The sequence below is a fragment of the Mauremys reevesii genome, linkage group 6 (genome assembly GCF_016161935.1).
Source record: "Mauremys reevesii isolate NIE-2019 linkage group 6, ASM1616193v1, whole genome shotgun sequence".
In the NCBI taxonomy this organism is placed as follows: domain Eukaryota; kingdom Metazoa; phylum Chordata; order Testudines; family Geoemydidae; genus Mauremys; species Mauremys reevesii.
The window spans coordinates 100,099,480-100,126,371 of record NC_052628.1 but is presented as its reverse complement, the minus strand read 5'-3'; the positions used below and the strand labels follow the sequence as shown (position 1 = coordinate 100,126,371).

The 26,892-nt window shown below is 43.1% G+C and overlaps 1 protein-coding gene across 3 annotated transcripts in view; it reads left to right on the top strand.

The window, feature by feature from the left end:
- SH3GL2 (SH3 domain containing GRB2 like 2, endophilin A1) overlaps positions 1-25,560 on the top strand; it is a 138,984-nt gene extending 113,424 nt beyond the window's left edge. For all 3 annotated transcript variants that reach the window (XM_039545612.1, XM_039545611.1, XM_039545613.1), the window contains exons 4-9: positions 10,378-10,521; positions 13,082-13,215; positions 14,951-15,109; positions 16,590-16,693; positions 21,545-21,675; positions 24,059-25,560. In XM_039545612.1, the coding sequence (XP_039401546.1) occupies positions 10,378-10,521; positions 13,082-13,215; positions 14,951-15,109; positions 16,590-16,693; positions 21,545-21,675; positions 24,059-24,258 (872 nt within the window). In that variant the 3' untranslated portion in view covers positions 24,259-25,560. The remainder of the gene's footprint in view (positions 1-10,377; positions 10,522-13,081; positions 13,216-14,950; positions 15,110-16,589; positions 16,694-21,544; positions 21,676-24,058) is intronic.
- Positions 25,561-26,892: the final 1,332 nt, after the last annotated feature.

The following is a 26,892-nucleotide window of genomic DNA, read 5'->3' as shown; positions in this document are numbered from 1 at the left end:
CCTCCTCGGGCCTTGCTGCTGCACAGTGCTTTAGTAAGGCCAGGGCCGTCTCCAGACGCCAGTGCGCCAAGCGCATGCTTGGGGTGGCATGCCACGGTGGGCGCTCTGCCGGTCGCCGGGAGGGCGGCAGGCGGCTCTGGTGGACCTCCCGCAGGCGTGCCTGTGGAGGGTCCAGTGGAGCCGCGGGACCAGCAGACCCTCCTCAGGCACACCTGTGGGAGGTCCACCGGAGCCGCAGGACCGGCGACCGGCAGAGCTGCCTTGCTTGGGGCGGTGAAATTTCTAGAGCCACCCCTGAGTAAGGCTCCATGCTCATGCAGGGTCTGCCAGCATGGAGCTCATTGTTGGATTGGTGCTACAGGCACTCAGAAGACTCAGGTTTGGTGGAAGGATAGACTACTGCAGTGCTTCTTAACCTTTTTGATACCAGGGACAGGCTTGCTTCCTGTACTGTCAGGGACATCTCAGGAACCCTGGTTCTGGACCACAGACTGGTCACTGAGAAACACTGGGCTAGTGTGATAGAATGGTCCATTTTTGAGTGTTGCAATGGTTGGCTTGCAGAGGTCAGACAGAAAGAACAGACAGCACTTGCAACAGGCAGGCAGCTTAACCAAGAGGAACCAAGGCAGAATCATAAAAATGTATTTTAAATATTATAGAGCTGGAACATTTGAGTCATATGTAATGTATCAACACTATATATGAATCCTGTAAGAATTCCATATGCTGTGTGAAACAGATCAATAATCTAACAGTGATGTAAAACATGTATAATTAATAGACAGCTAACATATTGTCATTACGTCCTGACTGCCCCTACCCTGCCATGAGGCTTTCTGGAGAAAGCTGATTACTAGCAAGCCTACTGTCAAAAGCAGTTAGAGCTCTGGGGTGCTGCTATGCAGTGCAGTCTTCACTTGTGAATTCAATTCCCACTTTAGGCAGCTCCCCACACACATTTTTATTTCAACTTTATATATTCACAGAAGTCTCGTCCCCCTAGAAGTGCACAGGAGAGGGCAGAGGGGTTTGGAGTGGTCTCCCTGCTACCACCTTTCCCAGGGCCGCCCAGAGGATTCCAGGGGCCTGGGGTCTTCGGCGGCGGGGGGCCCTTCCATTCCGGAACCCACCGCCGAAGTGCCCCAAAGACCCGCGGCGGGGCCTCCCCGCCGCTGAATTACCGCCGAAGCGGGACCCGCCGCCAAAGTGCAGCCCGGTCTTCGGGGCACTTCGGCGGCGGGTCCCTGAACGGAAGGGCCCCCCGCCACCGAATTACTGCCGAAGACCGAGCTGAACTTCGGCGGCGGGTCCCGCTTCGGCGGTAATTCACCAGTGGGGGGTCCTTCCGCCCCGGAGCGGAAGGACCCCCCGCCGGCGAAGACCGGGAGCGGAAGAAGCTCCTGGGCCCGGCCCCGCAAGAGTTTTCTGGGCCCCCCGGAGCGAGTGAAGGACCCCCCTCCAGGGCCCCCGAAAAACTCTCGTGGGGGCCCCTGTGGGGCCCGGGGCCTGGGGCAAATTGCCCCTCTTGCCCCCCCCTCTGGGCGGCCCTGACCTTTCCTCCTTCCTGTTTTGTACCATGACACAGAAGTGGTCAGCTGGGGTTGGTGTGTAGATGTCCTCATACTATGACACAGGCATGTGCTTGTGTTTCAGTGGTTCCTTTCCTCTGCCTCACACTGTGACACAGGCAGGAATCCTCCCACCGTAACACTGGGTGGGAAAGGCATAGCTGGTGGTTACAGCAAAGGTGAGGAGTTCTGTCTGGGAGGGCCCTATCCTGCTAGCAGCTGCATTTCTACATTTTTGGTAGTTCTCTGCTAGCAGCAGGGAGAGCTGCTAACACAACTCCTATGGTTATAGTCATTGCCTAAATAAATAACATCCCTAGCTCCTAGAAAGTCCAATCTGTGTGGCAGTCAGCACTGTCAGTTTTTACTTCACCATGCTGCCTGCTGCTGAGAGGTGAGGAGCTGTGACTCTGACTGAAACTACTTTTGATTCAAACAAAAAACCTGCAGTTAACCAAGTAGATGCCTCTATTTTACTCACGTTTGAGTATTGACTCAAATTGTGCTGTGAGGAGAATAGTAAAGTTAGTTTCTTTATAAAATGCTGACTTCTCTGTGGGGCTGGAAGCTGTTTCCATGCGAGCCACCGCAGTCTCAGAGGCTGCACTCAGCACATTTGAACAGTTGAGAATTGGAGGCTCACAATATCGCTATGAAATGGGGATTATTATTTATTATCCCCATTTCAGTGACCAGCCAGGGGCCTGTTCCTCCTCCTGCTGAATCAATTGCAAAGCTCCCATTAATTTCAGTGGGTGCAGGGTTGAGACCTGAGAGATTTGTGAAAGGGAGTAAGTGGAAAGACTGAGGGGAGAACTAGACACCCGACTTCTAGTCCCTGCTCCACATAATAGAACATGAATGCAGTGTATAAACTAGAACTAGGAGGCCTAGGGCTGAGTTAACAGGAGACATTCAAGTACGGAAGAAGGATTCCAGGAGATATTCTATTTCAGCGAGAGCGAGCTGGATGGTCTTCTGGCTGAGGTGGTGCAGTTAGGTCAGATAAATGTTTTAAGCAAAATCACTTTACATCTCACCCGTCCAGCCAAAAGAGCAGCTCGCTCTGTCTGCAGCACCCCTGCAGTGTCTGACCGAGAGAGACCAGCTAATGCAGCCAAGTGAGGGGACTGCAACAGAGCAGAATTGCAGGCCCTTCAAGTTGAAGGAAGAGGGTGAAGATCTCTGGCATGTGAATGGGGCAAATTATCTGTTTCCCTGTCTCTTCCCTCTCCTCAGGTCTTCACACTCTGAGTGGGAAAAGGAAGATGCAGGGCTGGCTAGCCCAGCCTGCAGAGGACTGGGAGAAGGGACAAGGGGCTACAGCAGCTCTTTTTGCCCTACAGTGAGCTTATGTGGAGAAGAGACAGTGTAATGAAGTATCAGAGGGGTAGCCTCTAGTGTAATCAGAGGGGTAGCCTCTAGTGTAATGAAGCTGTCCTGTATTGTTCAGCTAGCTGCCCTTCCTCACTGCAGTCACTGGCAGTGGTGGGGAGGGAAAGAGACCCTGGCAATGAATTGGGGAAGGGAGCAGAGGCTTCTTGTTCAGAGATAAGCAAGCCAAATGGAATCATAAGTGACTGAGCTCTATCTTCCAAACAGAAACCAAACAGTTGGTTTTTGGGCACAGTGGGGAACATGAAGGATTGCTGACAAGGCTCATGGAGGAGTGTGTGCCTCTTTCATGCTAAACCAGCACCACTCTTACTAGTCTGCAGACTGGAATTGGAAGTGGAGTCTGCAAAGCTAGTCCGTAAATGATCTTTGATCACTTAGCAGACATTATTTAAAAACTATTAGACAAATAGAAGGCTGCCACTGAAAGACCTTTCAGAACGTACTTGCCAGACTTGAGAAAGTAGTCACTGATGGTGCAGTTATAAATGAGGCAGTAACTTAAACAACTCAAACCTGGTTCAAAGATTTCCAAAATAACCCATGAAATTAAGGGCTTGATTCTCCTTTCACTTACACCAGTGCAAATCAGTGACAACTCCACTGAAGTCAATGGAGTTATGCCAGTGTAAAACTAGCATGAGAGGAAAATTAGGCCCTGTGTTTTCAGTTAATGACATACAATTGTGTGCAAATACAGTGACTAGGAATGCTGCATCACTGGCGGTCTTCTAACTACTGGAAAATTACTTGAATCTGCGTAATACAGATTCCCTCCAATTTGATGAATCAAAGAATGTGACTGGCACAGCTTAATTGGAAATATTTGTGTGCAAGACCACAGCAGTAAAGAATTTGATGACACTGCCACTGACGATGAAAACTGGAGAGAATAATATTTGAGTTTAAGCACTAAACAGAAAGCAATGGTAATTAACGTGTTTTTTATGTCAACTGATGGAGCACTGTTTACTACAGGATCCAAAGCTTCATTGTTCATCATCGTCAACAAGCACTCGGCAGAGAAAGCAATAAGGTTGATACATATTATGGACATAGTGGTAAAATTGTTAGCTCCTTTCAAGCCTGAGGCATTCAACAGTGTGATCCAGATTCAGCCACAAGCTCCAGCTTCTTTACAGCTATCTGGCAGTGCAAAGGTAGCCATACACCCAACTTAACTGCTTGGTTACAGTTACTTTGCAAAGCAGGAGAGGCATAAAGCAACTGGAGCTAGCAATGAATCTGGCCATGGCTTCATTGGAAGTCTGCTTAGTAAATAGAACAGGTTGAGAAACACCATTTTTTTTCTCCCAATTTTTTTTTTAAAATTCACCCAAATTTCCTCTTACAATTATTTTTTGGTTTTGTTTTTTGATGAGATACCACAAAAGTGCCAGCTATCAGAAAACATAACACTGGCTTATTGGTTTTTGTAAACAGAAACATTTCCTATTTGGCTTGGATTTTGATTTTCATTGGACATGCAGAAAATTTCTAAGGAGACAAACATTTTCTGCACAAACTTGTTTTCTTTGATAAAATATTTTTTGTTGGGAGGGGAGGAGAAGATTGAGATGAAATACAGCTCTACTGATTAATATGATGCACCCTGAGAGATCTGATTCTGCGGGGTGGGATGTGAGAGTTTAGCAAAGCTTGAGTTTGACACAGTTTATTTTTTTTTTAATTTGAAATTAAAAACTATCCTTTACCTGGCATTGGTATATACTTGGAATGAAGAAATCGGAAATAGGACAAGCTTTTCATGATGGTGTGGTTAGCTTGATTTTGCATTACTGATCAGCCTTACTCGAAAGCTAATGAAGTCACACTCCAGGGAAAAGAAAGCATATTGTTAACAGAAGAGCAGTGAATTTGCTGAAAGGGAAGTCGGGTTTGAGGATATCACAAATGAAAAAAAATTCATTACATAACTGCCTAACCATGAAAATAACCTAACGGGAGATTGAAGGGAACAAAAAATGAATAGGATGAAAGTCCAGGGTTGAATGTGGCTGACTTAAAAAGTAATGCAGAAGGAATGTGACATCAGATATAAAGAGTGAGAAATTGAAGCTGCCAGCAATGTTTATTTTAAACTCCTATTTATGGCAGTTTTTTAAACTGATTGTTGTTCTTATTTATTTATTTCAGTGTTGTGAGTTCTCTCTCAAAGTGAATGAGATATGGAGAACTGGTCTGTACACACTGGAAAATTGCATTGTGTTAGAATACAATGTTAAACACTGTGCAGACACAGACTGTGTTTGTGTTTAGTATCATGTTAGCAGGTTGTGAAATGTAGGAACATGGATTCATATGGATCCCTCAATTGGTAGATAATGAATTTCTTAATCTGCAGATCCAGGGTTCAAATGCCTTTACAGGTGACATGTTTTTTATCACAATGGTCCTTTCTGGCTTCATAATTGTATGAATTAATTAATGTATTTGTCATGCTTGCTTTCCTCTGTTGTTCATCTATTTGTCCCCTTCCCCTACTCTTCTTTTCATCTCCCTTTTGTGAACACCCAGCCAGCCAGTTAGCTGTAAAATCCCTGTTAGTAGCTGTTCTCTACTCGCTTTACCTGTAAAGGGTTAAAAAAGCCCATAGGTAAAAGGAAGGGAGTGGGCACCTGACCAAAAGAGACAATGGGAGGGCTAAAACTTTTTTAAAATTGGGGAAAAAACTTTCCCATTGTCCGTGGTTGTTCTCTGGAGAGAGGACACAGAGCAGCAATGCTGTAAGCAGCTTTAAGCCAGATATGAAAAACCATCAGATCATATGTAGAGACTACTCATTTGAAACCCCAGATATGTAAGTAGATCAGAAAATGTCTAGAAAGATGCAATTAGGTTTATCTCTGTTTATTTCTTATTGGCTTGTGGACTCCTCTGTGCTAATCCCAAGTGCTTTTGCTTTGCTTGTACCCTTTAAACTGGACCTCGATTTTTCTTCGTGTTTAATTTTTTTAAGTGTTTTTTTTTTTTAAATCTAGCAAAAGCCTAAGTTCCAGATGTACCATATATACTCATTCATAAGCTGAATATTTTTGGTAAAAAAGTGACGCATCAAAGAGCGGGGGTCGGCTTATAAATGGGTCTACACCAAAATTTGATGATTTTAAACTCTATGGAATCATTTAATTGAATATCTAATCCAGGGATCAGCAACCTTTGGCACACGGCCCACCAGGGTAAGCACCCTGGCGGGCCGGGCCAGTTTGTTTACCTGCCGCATCCGCAGGTTCGGTCGATCGCGGCTCCCACTGGCTGCGGTTCACCGCTCCAGGCCAATGGGGGCAGCGGGAAGCGGCGTGGGCCGAGGGATGTGCTGGCCGCCACTTCCCACTGCCCCCATTGGCCTGGAGCAGTGAACCGCAGCCAGTGGGAGCCGCAATCGGACAAACCTGCAGACGTGGCAGGTAAACAAACCGGCCTGGCCCACCAGGGTGCTTACCCGGTGGGCCGCGTGCCAAAGGTTGCTGATCCTTGATCTAATACATTGTAGTTTTGTTTACCGGAGTGTCTGCAGGCATGGAACCCCTCAGCTCCCTGTGGTCGCTGTTTCCCATTCCCAGCCAATGGCGAACCGTGGCCACAGGGAGCTGAGGGGCTCCATGCCTGCAGACACTCCAAGTAAACAAAACGTCCCAGCCCACCAGCGACTCACCCTGACGGGCCGGGAGCCAAAGTTTTCCAACCCCTGAAATATAGGGTCTGCTTATGAAAGGGTCATACAGCTATTTTTACCTATCTGTTTTGGGGGGTCGGCTTATAAATGAACGGGCTAATGAACGAGTATATATGGTATTTTTTTTGTTTTTAATAAAATTTATTTTTTTTAAGAACAGGATTTGATTTTTGGTGTCCTAAGAGGTTTGTGCATATTTTGTTTAATTAGCAGCTGGCAACAGCTGATTTCCTGCTTTCTTCTCAGCTCTTCCCCGGAGGGGTGGGGGTGTGAAAGAGCTTGAGGGTACCCCACGGGGAGGAATTCCCAAGTGCTCCTTCCTGGGTCCAAAGGGGTTTTTTGCACTTGGTTGGTGGCAGCATCTACCCATGCAAGGTCAGAGAGAAACTGTAACCTTGGGAGTTGATAGAAACCTGGAGTGGTCAGTATTAATATTTAGAATCCTTGCGGGCCCCCACCTTCTACACTTGAAGTGCCAGAGTGGGGAATGAGCCTTGACAATTCTCTTCTCTGCTTTTGATCCCCCTCACCCTGCCTTCCTATCTGGCCAGAGTGTGCCCCCTCCTTTTATTTATTCTCTTGTATTTTTCTCCTTTTCCTGTTTCTCTCTACTTTTTTTTCTTAAAAAACATTCCCCTTGTCTCCCATTTGTCTTTGTCTTTCTCTTCACCATTCCCTTTCTCTGCTATTTGTACTTTTTCTTTCCTCATGCTCCAATATTTTCTCTCCTATCTTTTACCCCAACCCCTTGTTCTGTTTTCTCCATTATGCTCCATTGTCAGAGCCCTCATCTCTTTTCTTTCCTATAGTTCCCCAGCTTCTTTTCTTCTCCTCACCCATCTCAGGATCATTAGCCGGGGGTAACATGAGGGCTAGCAGACTGCCCTTTTTTTTTTTTTAACCCTGGCATATTAAGGACCTGATTCAAAGCCCTTTGAAGACAACAGGAATCTTTTCATTGACTTCAATGGACCTTGGATCAGGCGCTAAGAGAATAAAGTGTCAGACATCTTCCAACCCAGCAATAGCAGAGGAATGCTCCCTTTTGCAGCACAGAGGTGGAGTGTGCTGCTGACATCTCATTAAAATTGAGTCTCTCTCATTGGATTGTCAGTTTGTTGCCTGTAGTTCTATAGCATCAAAAATTCAAAATAGTATGGTCCAGTGGCACTTTTGGGTAGTGAGAAGACTCTTACAAAAACATACACTATGCTCAAAATATGCTATTCTTTCATAATGTTCTTCACAGGCAAAATATGTATTTAGACAATGTCCTGGTTTTAGCACATAAAAGCCACAATGTGAAAAGCAGCAGCAGCAGTAGTCTCCAGATCTTCATTCATAGTATTTCAACTAAGAGTGAATTGAGCCAAGAGTAAAATAATTCTTGGATCCATTGTGCTTATGTACTCCTGTGGTGTCCAAATACTGAATAATCTTGCATCTGTGCTGCAATACTGATGCACAACAGGAAGGATTACAGATGGCATGTCATCCTTAATTTTGAATTGCCTTTGCTCTTCTGAATTTAAATCAGATCAGACTCACAGAAATATTTAAATGTATGTTTGTTTTGTGGTTTAAATTTTTCCTATTGTGCAATGATTTACAATGGTACAGTTGCTTATTTATTGTAGTTGACAAAATTAGAAATAGAATAAAATATCAGAAATATTAGAAATATAATACAATGCACCCTCAGTAAGTTCGCAGACACTAAACTAGGGGGAGAGGTAGATACGCCGGAGGGTAGGAATAGGGTCCAGAGTGACCTAGACAAATTGGAGGATTGGGCCAAAAGAAATCTGGTGAGGTTCAACAAGGACAAGTGCAGAGTTCTGCACTTAGGACGGAAGAATCCTATGCATCGCTACAGGCTGGGGACTGACTGGCTAAGCAGCAGTTCTGCAGAAAAGGACCTGGGGATTACAGTGGATGAGAAGCTGGATACGAGTCAGCAGTGTGCCCTTGTTACCAAGAAGGCTAACGGCATATTGGGCTGCATTAGTAGGAGCATTGCCAGCAGATCAATGGAAGTGATTATTCCCTTCTATTCAGCACTGGTGAGGCCACATCTGGAGTACTGTGTCCAGTTTTGGGTCCCCCACTACAGAAAGGATGTGGACAAATTGGAGAGAGTCCAGTGGAGGGCAACGAAAATGATTAGGAGGCTGGGGCACATGACTTATGAAGAGAGGCTGAGGAAACTGGGGTTATTTAATCTGTGGAAGAGAAGAGTGAGGGGGGAGATTTGATAGCAGCCTTCAATTACCTGAAGAGGGGTTCCAAAGAGGCGGAGCTCAGCTGTTCTCAGTGGTGGCAGATGACAGAACAAGGAGCAATGGTCTCAAATTGCAGTGGGGGAGGTCTAGGCTGGATATTAGGAAACACTATTTAACTAGGAGGATGATGGGTGAAGCACTGGAATGGGTTACCTAGGGAGGTGGTGGGTTTTAAATCCTTAGAGGTTTTTAAGGCCTGGCTTGACAAAGCCCTGGCTGGGATGATTTGGTTGGTGTTGGTCCTGCTTTGAGCAAGGGGTTGGACTAGATGACCTAAGGACTTTTCCAACCCTAATCTTCTATGAAAACACACTTTATATGCCATTACAAACTCTTTCTGCAGTGGCAGCATTCACCACACAATATGGGCTATTGAATTAGTTCATTTCTTCATCTTTGTTTTTGTTTTTATCAATTCTGATAGTCCAGGTGTCTTTTTAAACAATCACTGTTTTTTGGTGGGGAAGTTTTTTTGCATTGATGTATTGGAGAGAAAATATGAGCTGTAACACAATTTCTTTTTGATATCAACCCAGGCGTCTTCCCAAAATCCTAGTAAAAATAACAAGGGGATTGCAGGCTTCTATATGCCCAAATTTTCTGAAATCATATTTGATATATTTTATATTCAATAAATAAATAAAGACAAATATTACATCTAGGAAATATGGAGGACCAGATTCTGGCCCCGAATGCATCATCTTTGGTCATCCACTGGTGCAAAGCTGCTGCAGTGATGGCTTAACTGGCTATCTAAGGCTTTCCCAAGATAGTGGTTTCTGTGCCCCCTCTCCACTACCACAGCTGCAGTATAGGGCATATGACTGGGCATATGGGAGTGTGGCAGAGGAGTTAGTATACCCTGCTGGTCCCTAGCTGCTGTACCAGCCTTTTGGGAAACCAATCTAGATTGTACCTTGAGACTGGATTGTTGCCCAGTGACCTGAAGACTGGGAGAATGTAAATGGGTTAGAGCTTCCTTCGTTTTCCACTCCCTGAGCTGCAATGGATATCAGTGACTAGTCCCTAGACTGTTCCTGGGTTTTTTTTTGTTCTCTTGAAATCCAGGGGTATTTTGACATGGACTTCATAGGGAGCAGTATAAGGTCTCCACTCTGAACATTCCAGGTCAAATAAGGCACCTATGATGTCAATGGCAAAATTCCTGTTGATATCTGTGAGGCCAGGATTTCACCCCTTCTCTCCAAAAATTTGCTGAACATTGAGAGTGAATCTTCAATTTATCTGACATACGTTGTCAACAGCAACTTCTACTGTACTTTGAACATGTTACAAGTAGCTTAGTACTTCTTTTTTGAGAACACAAGGGAGCTCTCCTGTACTCTACCTATTGCAGTTTAAGATACAATATTTATAAAGTCTATACCCCATTTACTGCCCTTCTGTAACTCTGTTATTGGTCTGTTTGCAGCTTCCAGAGCTAAACTCAACATGATCAACACAATGTCAAAAATTCGAGGGCAGGAAAAAGGACCTGGCTACCCACAGGCTGAGGCCTTATTGGCAGAAGCTATGCTGAAGTTTGGAAGAGAACTCGGAGATGAATGCAACTTTGGTAATGTGGTTTCTTCCCTTTGAATTATGCGAGTATATTAGTGCTTGTGTAGAGTAAGAGCTTTGGAGAACAGCCTGCAATAAATGCAAAGCCCAGATACCGTCAGACTATTCAATTCCCAGCAGGCCTATGTCAATCAAGATGATGTAGATCCAATATCTTCCCAGGATGGGAAGTGGAGATTGTTTTCTGACTGGTGAAAGCCAAGCCATTTTCATTTGGGGTGATATCTAGATAGGCTTTATACCGCCTTACTGTGTACATTGTAATGATGCATTCTGACCAAAAGAGTAGAATGATCAGAAGCGATACTATTATAGGGAGTTCATACCCTCCTACAGTCATGCTAAAAGCTCTCCTGTCCTCAGACTCCTTACAGGAGGCAGGGGCGGCTCCAGACCCCAGCATGTCAAGCGCGTGGTTGGGGCGGCATGCTGCGGGGGGCGCACTGCTGGTAGCCGGGAGGGCGGCAGGCGGCTCCGGTGGACCTTCCGCAGGCGTGCCTGCGGAGAGTCCGCTGGTCCCGTGGCTCCAGTGGACCTCCCGCAGGCGTGCCTGTGGAGGGTCCGGTGGAGCTGCGGGACCACCGGACCCTCCGCAGGCACGCCTGTGGGAGGTCCGGTGGAGCCGCGGGACCGGTGACCGGCAGAGCGCCTCCCACAGCAAGCCGCCCTGCTTGGGGCAGTGAAATTTCTAGAGCCGCCTCTGACAAAAGGATGTCACTACCTTCACTGCAGATATGGAATAAAGGCTAACAACAACAAAGAATCCAATGGACAATGATAAGTTGAAAATGTTAATTCCTCTCACTCTACCTGGTCTTTCTGCTGCCTCAACTCTACATTTTAGGGTACTAGTCCACACTCTTTTCCTCATTCGTTATGCATCAAAACTCCCATTGAAATCACTGGGAGTTTTGCTGGGTAAGGAATACTGAAGTTACGTTTCAACAGTGGATGTCATCTTCAGCCTAATCAGTGAGATCACATCTACAACAGGTTCTTGTTGTATCTCCATAACCCATTTGTGTGGAGCTCTGTGCAGACAGTTTTACACTACTAGGTTGCTTGAACAATAGCTCAAAAATTCTCTTCTATTCTAAGCTTTAATAAAATTCTATTCCTGGCATGAAGACATCTACAGAAGAAAAGGTGCCTTCTGGTTTGGTTTAATCCTCCTAGACCCAAATTACCTACTAATTAATTTAGCAGCCATGGACTGATTCTGCTGAACAGTGCTGGCTTTTTTTTTTCAAATCAATTCTCTCTCGCGTGATAAATTTCAAACATCTTTTTAACAAATTGGCTTAATAAAGTGTAATCTGAACAAATTCCTGTGTAATCCCGATGATCATGTTGGCAAAAGGCAGCATGGCTATATCCATAGGTTCCTACCTAGTAATGCTGCTTCTAGGTATTAGTCATCATTCCTCTGGATGCCTACGGCAGGCTCTCTGGTTATACAATATGTTGGTGAGGCCCTCTGTTTGGGAGACCAAGCTAATGACTGGGATTCATTGTTAGGCGGGCTTACTTTTTTTGGTGTGCAGGTCTTAGTTTCATAACCAACTTATTTAAAATTAAACTCTTTTCCTCCATTCCAAGTCTCAAAGCAGTTTTGGATTCTCTGCTACTGCTTCATGGGACAGATAAGAAGAGTAGTTTTTGTGAACCACAGTTGTCGGGGAGGTTCAAAAACACTGGGGCCAGATCTTGCCAATGTTTGGTGGCTATATTGGGGGTGCAATGAACATCATCTCTCCCAGCAGTAGGGCTGGATTCCTACCTAGCAGCTGAGGTACTGGGAGATGGGCTAAACTACATCACCTGCTGAATACACTAGACTTCAGTTAAATTTTGAAACTGAGGATTTTAAATTTAATATTTAGTTATTGAATTAATGGTAAAAATCAATAATATAGCCAGTACAGGGGATACCCTCTGCTTTTAATATTCATTTTATTTTGCACTTCCCTTCAAATCTGTATTTTCAGAGCACTGAATAATTTTTTTATTGGGCTGTGAGTAATTTTAGAAGTTGTTTCTGGAGGTTTTGTCACTAGGAATATCGTAAATTACAGGATAAATAGTCAGTTTGTCATATTGTCAGTTTGATGTTTCTGATAAAATGCTCAGCAGTGAGATTGCTAATGATTTTGACATATAAATGGCCAGAGTCAACACACCCCATTTAAAATTAATAGGGCTGGTCAGACCTCTGATAGAATGACTGTTTCACAAAATCTGCAGCCTACAGAAGACAACACTGCATCAAGTGTAGATGGTTTATCTCTGGCAGGTTTTCTTTTACCACCATATGGGCCTTTGATTTTAAAAAAAGCTTGGATTCTGAAGTACAGTTCAATTTCTGTGGCTGCAAAACTATGGCATCAATTGTGGCCTTCCCACAATGTCTCATATTTTTCTGCCATGTATTTAAAACTGAAGATTCAATTTTATTCCTAACTGAGGTCTGTGTCTCAGCTCTGTTCTGTATTAATTTCAGAACCACATCCCACTGTTTGTATTTAAGGTGAACTAGACACACTCTTCTATTCCAGGCCCAGCCTTGGGTGATGTTGGGGAAGCTATGAGAGAACTTTCTGAAGTCAAAGATTCTTTGGACATTGAAGTGAAGCAGAACTTCATAGATCCCCTGCAGAATCTCCATGATAAAGATCTGAGAGAAATACAGGTATTGCCAGAGATGGAGTTGCATGATTTTGGAAAGCCAAATAAACACCCCGTATATTTTCAAGACCCTTACTTTAGCTGTGAGGCTCAAGGTCTTTGTAAATCCCTAAAAGGCCTCATTTTTTTTCCTCTTTGAATAATAAAAGTCAAATCAATTTCCTTCCATTCAGTGGCTTTTTTAAGTGATCAGGAGCAAAATGCCAACATTATTTTTAGTGACAAACCACATTGTCTGTCTTGAAAAATCCATTATTGTGCAAGCCTGGCTGCTGTATTCTAATTCTAGCATAAAAAATTCACTTACAAATTATAAGTGGTTTTCTAGTGTGCATTTAAATAATTTAGGTCAGTGTTAATGGTGGCTTACCTTAGATCCAGATTTTGAATAGCTGCCTCTGAATTTGCACTTGCAGTTCTATATGCCCGGTGATTTGCACCCACAAACTCCCCAGAATTTGAAACACAATCATCATTTGTGTGTGCAAATTAAGTAGTTAGCCAGCTACTTTATTTGTATGTGCAAATGCTGTATATGCACACATTTGTTTTTTGCTGGTGCAAGTGACATCACACACACACTTGTTGGTATAAATTTGTGTCCCAATTCTGCAAACCCTTGCACATGTGAGTAACTTCACACGTGCATTCAATGACACTTGCCGGGATAAAGTTAAGTGTAGGTGTAAGTGTAGAATTGAAGCCTCAGAAGGGGACCTTGATGTTTTAAAAGTTTGGCACTCAGTGTTTGCTGAGTGAATCATGTCAGATCACAATTTTTTTCTTGTATTTTGGTAATGAAAACCTAAAATACTCATTCTTTAGTGCTTTACTTTCTTAGTCCCTGAGCCACCAGTGGCATTTGTAATAATAGGACTGGAAGAGCCCTCAAAAGATCATCTAGTCCAATCCCCTGCACTTATGGCAGAACTAAGTATTATCTAGACCAGTGGTCCCCAACGCGGTGCCCGTGGACGCCTGCCCCCGCGACCTGGCCCCTGGGAGAGCACCCGCAGATATGCTGCCGAATTTCAGCGGTATTTCAGTGGGAATGCCTCTCGATGACGACACTTGTTGCCGACAAGTGACGTCATCGAAAGGCGTCACTCCCAAATTTCAGCCAAAAAGGTTGGGGACCACTGATCTAGACCATTCCTGACAGCTGTTTCTCTAACCTGCTCTTTAAAAAAAAATGCTTTAGTGAACCTAATATGGAATTTGCTAACTAAATACAGTGACAGCAGTGATGTTTGGTAAATTAATAAATCACTCAGAAATTAAGATGCATTGCTGATCTTGTGAAAACTGCAAAAATTATCCCCTTAGTTGTACTGGGAAAGAAAACTAGAATGTAAGGAAAACATTGTTCCTAAACTCCTGGAGGATATGCACAGTATGCAGATAATTCTAGATTATAAATAAAACTATAAATTACTGTCAATTCTCATGTATCTAGGTGTCACTGCAATTTGCCATTGTGTTCTCTTGCTGTAAATCACTCTGCAATGGAGCTGCTTTGATGTTTTGACACAAAATGCCATGGTGCTCCCTTTGAAGTGTAAACCTACCTCACTTTTCTGTGCTCCTTTACTCCCATAAAACTGTGATGTATAGTAGATTGGCAGCATATATTTTCAACCTCTGTTGACTGACTGAATGTAGTGGACTTAAAGCAAAGAAAGAGGAGTTGGGAAACTGTTTCCATCATATACACACTATTTCCCTTTCATATTTTTCAGCACCACCTGAAGAAAATGGAAGGTCGACGCCTGGACTTTGATTACAAAAAGAAAAGACAAGGCAGGCTCCCTGATGAGGAGCTACGCCAAGCTCTGGAGAAATTTGATGAGTCCAAAGAAATAGCTGAGTCAAGCATGTATAACCTTCTGGAGATGGATGTGAGGAAATCCCTTATTTATGTTTTGAACTGACTTTTGAAATGAGAGGAAGAATGGTCCAGTGGTGAGGGCACTAGACGGACTTCAAGTCCCTGCTCCACCACAAACTTCCTGTGTGACTTCGATCTTTCAGCCTTTCTGTTGCTCTGTTCCTCATCTGTAAAATGGGAATAATAGCACTTTCCTACCTCAGAGGGGATTATGAGAGACTCAGATGTCATGCTAAAGGGGATCATATAAATACCTGAGAGAGAGACATTATTCCACTGTTAATATTTCATTCTCACTAACAGTTTAAGGTTATTTATGGCAAAAGAAATATAATTCTGATCATGGAGATATTCTAAGTGCTTGTCCACAAGTCATGATTTCCCATAAACTCTGGTACATGACTATTCAAACATGGCTTGGCAATGTAACTTCTGCTTATAGAATAGCTGAGACTTGAGCATTACGCTGAAAAAATGAGCAGCATTAACTGAAACCAAAGACATTGGGGTCTTTTTTCCCTTCATAAATAAGGTTGAAAACTGCAGAATCAAAAGAAGACAATGGTACTCCTCCTTTTGGCGGAAGGAATTCCTCTACACAAAATCCATTCTATTTCATTTCTATGCTCTTGAATCTACAGATTTAATGTTTCAAGTGAAATAGATAAATGAGTGGAATTATTTAGATTTAAATTTCATACCCACTCTAAGGCCTCTGTATACTGTCAGAGCAGTGGAAAGGGGCCTTAAACTATGTATATAAAATAAATATAGCTGTCTTGGAGTGCATACAAGTGAAAGGAGTAACTGCACAATACAGTCTGGATTTTTTTTTTATTATTTCACCAATTTTTCCATCCATCCCCACATGGCTAGTTTGTTTTGACCTAGATTGTACCATTTTGACAATGTCATGAAGTTCTGTGGCGAGTCATGTTGCCCCAGAGGGAGCATTGGTTCTCCCTAAGGACGAGACAATGAGTGCACTTCCACTACCTGCACCCCATTTTGAGGGGCACTTTACTCTTTCCCTATGTGGCCAGCCAGCTCTACTGGCCTGTGTCTAAGGAAAGCCCTTGTCATTCTGCATGCCTCAAACTCAGGCTGCACAATACAAGGGAAGGTTCCTTCTGCCGTCCCTCCTTATTGCCCTTTTCTCATTCTTCTGTACACAGAATTCTCAGAATGAGTTGGGTCTTGAGGCCCCTTGCACGTGTGACTAAGCCCACGGAGGTGATCAGTTGAGAAAGAGCTGTAGCTGCAGCCCCCATATATGTGGCCTAGTGACCTAACCATGTGCAGTAACAAATAGATAAGCCAAGCTTAACTGGTCCCTAGTTATTATCTGACTTATAAAGAGGAGACAAGATTGCAGAGAGAAAGGAAAGGTACCTCTGCGGTGTCAGAGCAGTAATGTTCCACGGAAGCTGTTTGAACACTGCTGCTCAACAGTATTGAACTAAGACTTGATTTTTCATGTTGATCCATAGATTGAACAAGTGAGTCAGCTTTCTGCTCTTGTAGAAGCCCAGCTGAAGTACCACAGACAGGCAACAGAGATCCTACAGCAAGTTACTGCCAAGTTGGAAGAGAGGTAACATTCACTTCTCATCAGACTCTGGAATTTACTCTTCTTCTGTACAAAGGCAAAATATGTGCTGGATGTAAGACATTTAAAAGATCTTTTTCCATTTTATAATCATAACAGTGCTGTCCTCTAAGGCAGTTGCAAGTCTAGGTTCATGCTGGCTGGAGACATTAGTAAGTAAAATTATGCACTTTTATTCAAGTGCTCCTGACTTACGCCCCCAATTCAGGAAAAAAACCTCTCCTATTCAGTAAAGCATGTGCTTAACTGAAAGCATGCACTTAAATCCAGTTGAAGTGATGGGAGTTAAGCATATGTTTAAGTGCTTTGCTGGACGGATGGACTTAATCTGCTTTCAGGAATCAGAGCCTTGGCATGTATCAATTTTTGCATTGGCTTTCTAAAAAACAAATGAGTTGTAAATTATCCTAATTGAAGGACGCTATCTTTTTATCCTGTTCCCCGTCACCCTGCACACACTGAACTCCATAACCTAAAAGGGGCCTTAAGGATCCCCATGATCTGCCAATTTAAAAAAAAAATCCCTCTTCTCAGCTCTAGTATCACAGCCACTATTCGTACAAGGGTTGTCACACTGAGTTTGCTCCTTTCCACTACTCCCCTGTGGCTGTACATATCATCTCAGAACAGACCGTGTCTTTTTAATGTTACAAACCTGTTGTTACCTACACAGTTCTTTCCAACTAGATTAAACAGATTGGTTCCATTTAAAAAGAGGACAATTGCAGTTTAAAACGAAAATCTCCCATCCACCTCCGCCCTACATACACACACTTTGGAAAACAGATCTGAGAGAGAGTCAGATAATAATGAAAAGGATTTATTTGCCTTCTCTGGTTACATTTAATCCTGAATGACTCTTCTCCTAAAATCTTGGACATGGAAGGAAGTGACCATAAATCCGAACAGCTGCTGATGTTAATATAGTGTTCTCACACATTCAATAAAATTAATACAAAGCAAAGTCTTCATGGTTTTTAGTTTTCTGCTATCAATGCTATAAGTATAGTTTCTGGTAACGCTAGGCCTTGCCATTTCATTATTTGGTAACGCACACATTTGCTAGCACACACATCATATACTGTCCTGACTCCTACATTTGTCTTAGCTCAGCTGCAGCTTGAGCATAATGTACATAACTTGTTATGGCAGTTAGACGGCTTGGCAGGGTGGTTTTGGCTGCAGTTTACAGAACAGTGTAAGCAGCCAGCAAAGGAGGATTGCCAAGCCATTCTGCATGAATACCGTAGTTCATGTATTGTATAGAAGCATTAAAATGATCAGACATGCTGGGTCACTTTCCAGATGTTGTTATAAGCACAGGCCAAAGTGGACATGCCTCCTCCCCACCGCAGATTCCTCTCCCTTTAAGACCCACAGCCAGCCTCCAACACAGTGCAGGTCCCCCTCTGCTCTCGTCACATGTCTGGTAAATGTCTAGATTTTTTACCTTGTTTATATAACTGGTCAGGATGCTTTCAGCATATCGAGCACCTTGCACCAGTCTGGTCAGCAGCAATGGCTTAAATATGTTACTGTTCATCAGCACCAGTAATAAAGATTCTGCAGAACAAATTATGCCTCAATTACACCTGGGTTTGCACCGCCTTCACACCCATAGGCTTGTACAGGTGTCATTAATGGCAGAATTGGACCTACGTGATCTTTTACTGGTGGTGTTATGCAAGTAGCAAAGAACTTAAATGAATTTTCAGATCCCTGTACACTGCAAAGCAATCACAGTGAAGGGAAAGCTTTTTACTTGTAAACTGAGCAGATTTGATCCTTAGTCACTGAGACACAAACATGGAATCTCACAATGCCAATTTTACAGTCACTTTTCAAGATATAGCTGCACTTACCATTGAAAATGGTTTCATTTGGGAATGACACATCTGCCTCCCCTAGGTCACTCATTTTTCATGGCCACAAACCTTCTGGATCCTAAAGATCCCATTGCTACCACCTCTTAATCAACCCGAGAGATTGGTGCTGAATAATGCAAAGCGGCCCCTTCTTGCACTTTCTACCCCCAGACACCCAGCCTCTTCCAGCCTGAGACAAGAACTGTGAGTCCAGCCCAGGTCTTCCAATATTGCTAATCCCATGAGCTTAAAATCCATGAGTCAAGTCCCCAGCAATCATGATATTGGCTTAAACAATCATGAGATTTTAAAAATGAATGTCACATTCTTTTTATTTGTTTTCTGAGCTTTTAGGGTAAACATAGGACACATTTCCAAGCTTTCTGCTGAAACCACGAGGGCGAGAAACTAATTTTATTTTTAAATGAAATCTGAGATTTCCATGAAATAACACCATTCCAGGAGCTGGGGCTGTAAGAAAAATACTAAACCTCATGATACTTGCAATGAAATCATGAGCGTTTACAATACTGGACTGATGTTTTTGTTTTAGTCTTAATGAAAAAATTAAACAGGCTTGGATCACACTTTTGAGGACACTAGCATGGTAGAGGGGTTTGACCATCACTCTGGGAGCCAGTGCTTGAGAGTTTGTGTCCTAGTTCTGATGCTGGCTCTCTGTGTGGTTTTTGACATGCCACTAAACCTATCTGCCTCAGTTTCACAATCTGAGAGAAATGATACTTGCCTCCCTCACACGAGCTTTGTGATGATTAACCACCTCTATTATTTAGTTAATGCTTTTATAGCACTCTGAAGAGGAAAAAACCTATCTGGGGCTCAGTAATAGTATTTTAAAGAGTGATCAGACCCTGGATATAAGAATCAGAACTGCCGTAAGTGAGAGACAGGAATTTTCAACAAAAGCCATATAGCAGACATATTAATATATGCGCTTTGTACTATTAGCATTAATGGCAGCAAACCTGGCTCAAACCAAAGTTTGAGCAACATTACTGAAGCAAAACTCTTACTGAGTCATATCCAAAAGTCTTTACTCAGGTATAGTTCCCAGTGAAGTCTCTGAGCTAAATCCTGAGAGGCACATAGCATATGCAGCTCCCATTGAGTCACCACCTTCCTGGATTTAGCCCCTGCAATTTGAAATTCTTTTTCTAGAGATTTTTATTTTTAGCAGTCAGAATAATAGAAATGTAGGACTGGAAGGACCTCAATTGGTCATCTAGTCCAGTCCCCTGCACTGGGGCAAGACTAAGTATTAACTAGACCATCCCTGACAGGTGTTTGTTTAACCTGTTCTTAAAACCTCTAATGACACAGTGCTGAGTGGAAAAATTACTTCACGTGTCTGGCTTACAATACTCCTTCTAATATATCCCAGAATTATGTTTGCTGCTTTTTTTTTTTTTGGCAATAGTATTACACTATGGACTCGTATTTAGTTTGTGATCCACTATAACCCCCAGATCTTTGTCTGCAATACCCCTTCCTAGGCATTCATTTCCTACTTTGTGTTTGTGCAATTGATTATTCCTTCCCAAGTGTAATACTTTGCATTTGTCCTTAATGAATTTCATCCTGTTTATTTCAGACCATTTCTCCAGTTTGTCAAGATCATTTTGAATTCTAATCCTGTCCTCCAAAGTGCTTGCAACCCCTCCCAGCTTGGTATAATCCACATACTTTATATGTATACTCCCTATGCCTTTATCCAAATAATTTATGAAGATATTGAATAGAACCGGACTCGGAACAGATCCCTGCAGGACCCCACTTAACATGCCTTTCCAGCTTGACAGTCAACCATTGATAAGTATTCTTTGAGGACAATTTTCCAACTGGTTGTGCACCCACCTTATCGCAGGTTCGACTAGGCTATATTTCCCTAGTTTGTTTATGAGAAGGTCATATGAGACAGTATCCAAAGCTGTACTGAAGTCAAGATATATCACATCTACTGCTTTCCCCCTATCCACGAGGCTTGTTACCCTGTCAGAGAAGGATATTAGGTTGTTAACATGCATTTGTCAAGAACAAATCATGCCAGACTGTTACTTATCATCTTATAATTAAAAGAATAATTAAATCGGTTGAACAATGCATAACATTGCCATTGGGAGAATGGGTATCAACTGCAGTTGTGGTCCCTTCTGCGAGATAACTGTCCCCATTTACAAATGAAATTACTTTGCTCCTGAAAATCAGTGTGGTAATCTCACCCTTACCCACCCTTGTAATCCTCACAAAAGTAGCACCTTTGGTCAGATGTGGCCCAGGAGTGGAACAGCAGAGATCCTGTGGCTCAGAATCGAGCTGAAGAGCTGGCTAGAGATGCTTGTGCAGCACCTGCCCTCAATAGACATCACTGAGACTATGTTGTTTGTCCCTTCCTTTCATTAACCCTCCCTTCAATATGGTCTTGTCATATATATATGTGTTTAACCTGGAAGTAACTTATATGCATGAGCTATCCTAAGGCAAAAACACAGTGAAGAATAGGCACTTCAGTTTTACCATGAGATAAACGGCCCTTTACCGCTTCCAGGGGTTGACCTTGGTGATGTTGCCTCACAGTAAAATGAAAGTACCTGGTCTTCATTGTGTTTTCACCTGTGTTAGTTATCAGGAGGTAAAACATTCACCTTTTGTAGCAATTGAAGATGAGGCCTATGAGTCAAAGGCAAACCAGTCTAATATGCTAATTCATAGTGGAGGAGAAGATTAGTAGCTCCACACAGTGATGTCAAATGATGTGCTTTTTGTAGTTCAGACTAATCTAGCAGCTGGAAGCCACTCCATGTACCAAACTCTGTTTAGTCTGGCCCATTACTGAGCACGAACTTCAGCCTTGGTAGTAAAGGAAGAAAAATCTCCATCTTTTACTAATCTCAGTGTGCGGTTTGTTGACAAGAAAATAGCTCTGTTGTTTAACTTTCTTCACATTTTGCAGAATAAAAGAAGCATCAACTCAGCCCAGAAGAGAATATCAGCCCAAACCCCGCATGAGTCTGGATTTTTCCAGTAGTGAGAATACCCAGTACAATGGAGGGATATCTCAGACCAGCACCCCTAAACCAACAGGTAAAAGGAATGAGGAAGGAGAATGTAGTCTTGTCTGTCTGAATCTTTTGCTATGATGCAAAAGCATGAAGCTCACTTTTTCAGTTTAGCTTTCCCACAACCAGAATATAACCAGCTACTGCAAAGGGAGGAGGGGTAAAGGTATAAGGGAGAAGAGGGCAGAGCTATTGAAACTAAATTACCAATTGCACTGAAGGAATTAGTCTAATGGCCAACTCTGGCACAGTTCTCCATATAAAGGGCTCGGATACTATGGTGTTGGGTATAGTACAAGCACCTAGATAGGTAGATGATCCATTTTATTCTGTGGCTTAGTGGTCAGTGATTCCATCCACCACAGCATCCTAAAGTGATGGTGTCACATTAAATTTGCCTTAACATTTAGATTTTGTAAAAATGGATACTTAGAAAACCTAGAGGTCAATTAAAAGATTTCCATGGAAACGTATCACGCCCCCACCCCCAAAGTACTCCTATGCAGTCGTTGAAACTCAGATATTGCAGCTGATCTTGAAAATGAAAATGACGATGAACAAAAGTGAAACTGATGGAACTGATGTTCATTGTTCAGAGGAGAGAAATGCAAATTAAACCAAGTGCATAAACAGTGACAAATGTCTTATTAGTAACTTAAATAATCACTTTGTTTAAAATGTTCATATGTTAAGATGACATCACTTTGCTCCTTGCAGGAATGCTTTGTCATCACACGTCATTGTGATAAGGGGTGTTCTCTCTTCCTGAACCCAATCTTGCAAGGCCCTGAGTACCCTCTGCTCCCATTAATACCAGTGGGATTTGCAAGCACACACCACCTTGCAGGATTGGATGTTTTCTCCCCCTAGTTCTGTAATCAGGATTTCCTTCCTCCCCATCAGATCTTGATGTGCATGTTTGACATCCTCGATGTGGATGCACAACATCACCTGCATTTTGTATTCTGTAATAGCAGCTAGAAGCTGCTCTGTAATTTCAAACACCCCTCCTCACCCCCACAGTGCCAGAGGGGATGAGATGCAGATTTCTAGTGCCTGAGTGCAGCCTGTGATCTATTAATGCTCTCCCAGTGACACCAGCTGTTTTTTCTTCACGTTTTTTTGTGCTGGGACTAGGACTGATGTGATGTAAGTTTAACTCTTTTCTGCTACAGAAATACAAAGAGAGTTAAATGTAGATGATGCTGTATCTTCCACAAACTATATTTTCCTCTCATGGTAGATACTGGCATTTCACTAAGACACTTTGCAAAGAATAGGTTGCTAAGGTTCTTCAGTAGGAGCCCCATCATGTGAAGTGCTGAGCACCTCCAGAGAGTTTAATGCTTTGAAAGTTGTAGAATAAGAGGCTCGTCAGAAACCACCTACTACAAAAATGAGAATAGGAGAGAATTGGAAAAAAAGAGTCTCAAGGACTTAAGCTTTGTCTATGTTTAAAAGTGTTGCCAATATAGCTGTATAGGTGTATCTATACTGCCATCCCTCCTAGTGTAGATACAGTTATACCAGCAAAAAAAAAGTGCTATTGTTTATGCTAGTTCCCTCAGTGACATGTCTATGCTAGAAAATGCTCTACTGGTATAGGAATACCAGTTCTTGTTAGTGTATGCGCAACATGCCTCAGTGACCAGGATTCATCACCAAATTTGGTCTGCTGGTTGGATCATTAGCTTCCCCAGCTCAGGCTGGGTCCTGACAGTGAGTGTGACATGAACGCTTATCCATGCCTGCCAGGAATACCAGTGTACCAGCAATGTGCTCCTAGTGTGGACATATCTAACCCAGCAAAGCTGAGCTTTGTACCTGTCTAGTAATCCCATCCGCCTCCCCCCCGCCGTGCCCTGAGTGAAACAAGCTATTAAAAGTGAAGTTTTGCCAGCATAACTGTATCTACACTAGGGGCTTCTGCTGCATTAATTATGTTGGCTGAGGATCACACCTCTTCATGCTCCTGACCAACATAGCTGTGCTGTCAGAAGTGTGTAGTGCAGACATGGTCTGAGCTATATCAAGAAGAGTACTTTTATGTCAGTATAAATGCATCTACAATAGGACTTTTGCTTTGTCATGAAAAAAAAATCACACCCCAAACTGACAGAGAAGTGTTGGCAACGCTTCTCTGTGACCTGGCTTAGCTTGTTGTTTTCAGGGTTCTAGAACACCCGGTTAACAAAGCTTCAGATATGGGAATTTGAGAAGTACCTGAACCATAAATTGATGCCTGCTTTGAGAGCATTTTATTAGTTCTAGTTTTGGATGATGTCAAGGATCCATAAACACAATGGGAATTGTAATAGAAATGGTGAAACATGCTAATGATGATAACCAGGAGAGTCTGTATTTACCAAGATTTCTAAGCACTTTTTCATTGTGTCCCTTCTTTTTAGGTATTCCAATGGATCAGCCATGCTGCCGAGCTCTGTATGACTTTGACCCCGAAAATGAAGGGGAGTTGGGCTTTAAAGAGGGTGATGTCATTACCCTCACTAACCAGATTGATGAGAACTGGTATGAAGGGATGCTTCATGGCCAGTCAGGCTTCTTCCCTATCAATTATGTGGATATTCTGGTACCTTTGCCCCATTAGGATGGCTGACTCATCACCTCTTGACCCAGATAGTCATGTTGATACCACTGCTTTCAAACTGCTGCTTACTACACCTCACAAGTGCAAACTGCAGTGGTTAAAGTCATCAAGTCCCACTGAGCATCTTTGGTTTACATGTTGTCATGCGGCATAGTGGTGATGCGTGGTATCTTCTGAGGCAGCACAACATGGCCTGTGGATTTGTACGCTATGGTGTGCCAGCCCGTGGTAACCAGAGCCATTGTTCGTATGGTATTGGGAAAACAATGGCAAGCAAAAGTGATGACTCATGGTGAAGTAGAGGAAATCAAGAGTGTTGTTGGGAAGATAATGCCTATCACCACTGTAGTACTTTTAAGTCTTAGTTCTTGATCAAAAGAGGGAAAAAGTTCTTGACATTTCATCTTTCCCTTCACAAGGATACGGCTCACGCAGGTCTAATATTGACTCACCAGCATTGTGTCTTCTGAGCAAAATGATTTAGAATCAGTTACTGTTCTCAGAGAGCCAGTATAATGTTGACCCTACGGTTTCTGTGAAAGTGAGCTACCATTGTACTGTACGTGCTGCCTACTTGCAACTGGTTTTATATTTTGGATTGTTAATAACAGGCCTGTTCAATCTTCAGGTAAATTGCAAACTATAAAAAGAAAAGGCCAGTAATAAAGAGCTTGGGTTACAAGCCAAATGTGTCTGCTCTTCAGAAACTTTGAACACAATAAACAAAATGCCAGCAAGAGGGCAGGGTGGGGAATAAAACTATCATATGTGTTATGTATTTCATGTAAAGTTTTGGCACAAAATCACATCATTCAAGCACTGGGAGCCTTCAGTACACTCATACACTGGAAAAAAATCCAACAACCAACAGTCCTTTTTATTTTTGTCTACTTTGTGTTCTTTGAACATCATTTGTGCATATTCTGCCCTCAATGAGGACTAAATAAAATTGATTTTTGTGCTGAGCAATTAAAGACTTGTGGCCGTATACGCAAAAATGTTTCCCATAAGTTTAGTTCTCTTTAATCTTCCCCACCCTTCCTGCATTTTGTGTGTACAGTGCTGTGCCTAGCTTATCAGCATTCTTTTTGTAACAGTCGTAAAAGTTCTATTAGTTTAGTTATCCAGAGTTCTATTTATCTAAATTGTACAGACTCTTTCAGAGGTTGAATGTGCTGCTTTGGATGTGCCACTTCAGTCCTGGATCCCATGAAATGAAGGCAATCCTACTGCTTAATGTATAAACTATATTGTGGAAAGTATTGATATTTCAAATAAATAATGCTGACAGAATAACCAGAATGATGCTGTGAATTATTGTGCTCTTTGTATAAGAACAATGATTGTACTAAGTGCCAGTTCGTCCAGTGTCTGATTTCAGAAAGCATATTTCATTAAAAGTGAGCGGCAATCCTAAAGCATAAAATTCCCTTTTAGTATTATCAGACCCAGCACTGCTTCTATCAAAGTCAATGGGAGTGTGGTCAGAGCAGGGTCAGAGCCATAACTAGAGTGACCTAAGTAAACAGGATAAGACAAGCATTCAGCGTATTAATTGAATGTTATGCTCAGTGTGATGCATCAGCTTGCAATCTTCTGGTGACACAATACCTATCATTAAAGAGCACTGTGGATCGCAACTCACCTACTAAGACCTACAGACAAGATGAGTTCAGATTTATTTTTTTTAGTATTGTGTTTCAGTCTTATTTTTAATAGTCTTTATTTTTATTTAGTTGCTTGCTGTGTATATAGCTGTATGCACATGTAAGGGTGCACAGACTCACGCCTGCAGTGCCTCCTGCTGGTTGTGTCAGGGAATTAGCTCTTTCCAGCACAGAGTACCCTCTGCAGGCCAGTGTCCTGCTGCCACGAGCCCCCATGTCCCTCCCAGGACCCCGGTGCCCTTTTACCTGGGGTGCTACTCCTCCAGGCAATACCCCACAGATCTGGGTCTCCCCTCCCCAGGGAACCCCCACCCTCCATCCCCACCTTGCCTCAGCCTATGGGCTACTGTCAGTCACCATCTAGCCCCCTTTCACTGGGGCTGACTGCAGTCTGTATAAGCCAGTCATCAAAGCCAGTCACCTGCTGCCTTTCCCTGCAACCCAGTACCTCCAGGGGCCTTGTACAAGGCCCTGCAGCCTGGCGAGTTGCTAGCCCAGAGCTGCCCAGCTCCTCTGGCCTTTTCCCCAGCCCTGCTTCACTCCAGTACCCTTTAGCACTCAGGCAGCTAGGTCCATCTCCCTCCTCAACCAGAAGGAGACTGCTTGATCTTGGCCCACTGCCCTCTTATAAAGGCCAGTTGGGCCCTTATTAAGCCAGCTACAGCTGTGGCTACTTTCCCAGTCAGCCCAGCTTTCAGAGCTGCAGCCCTCTCCAGGGCTGCTTTTACCACTGCAGCCCTCCCCGGGGCTGCTTGTACACTTCCAGGGCTGGAACGGTGTGTTCACCCCACTACACCACACTAACAAGAATCTTACAGGCTAATGGCTCAATCTTCCTCTCAATGCAGCTCTCATTAATTTTCCTAGGAATAGTGTAGGAGTGTAAGGAAGGGCAAAATTAGTTTCTAAATATGTTACCATTCATAATTGTACCCTCTGGTTCATGGCTTCTACATCATCTGTGCTA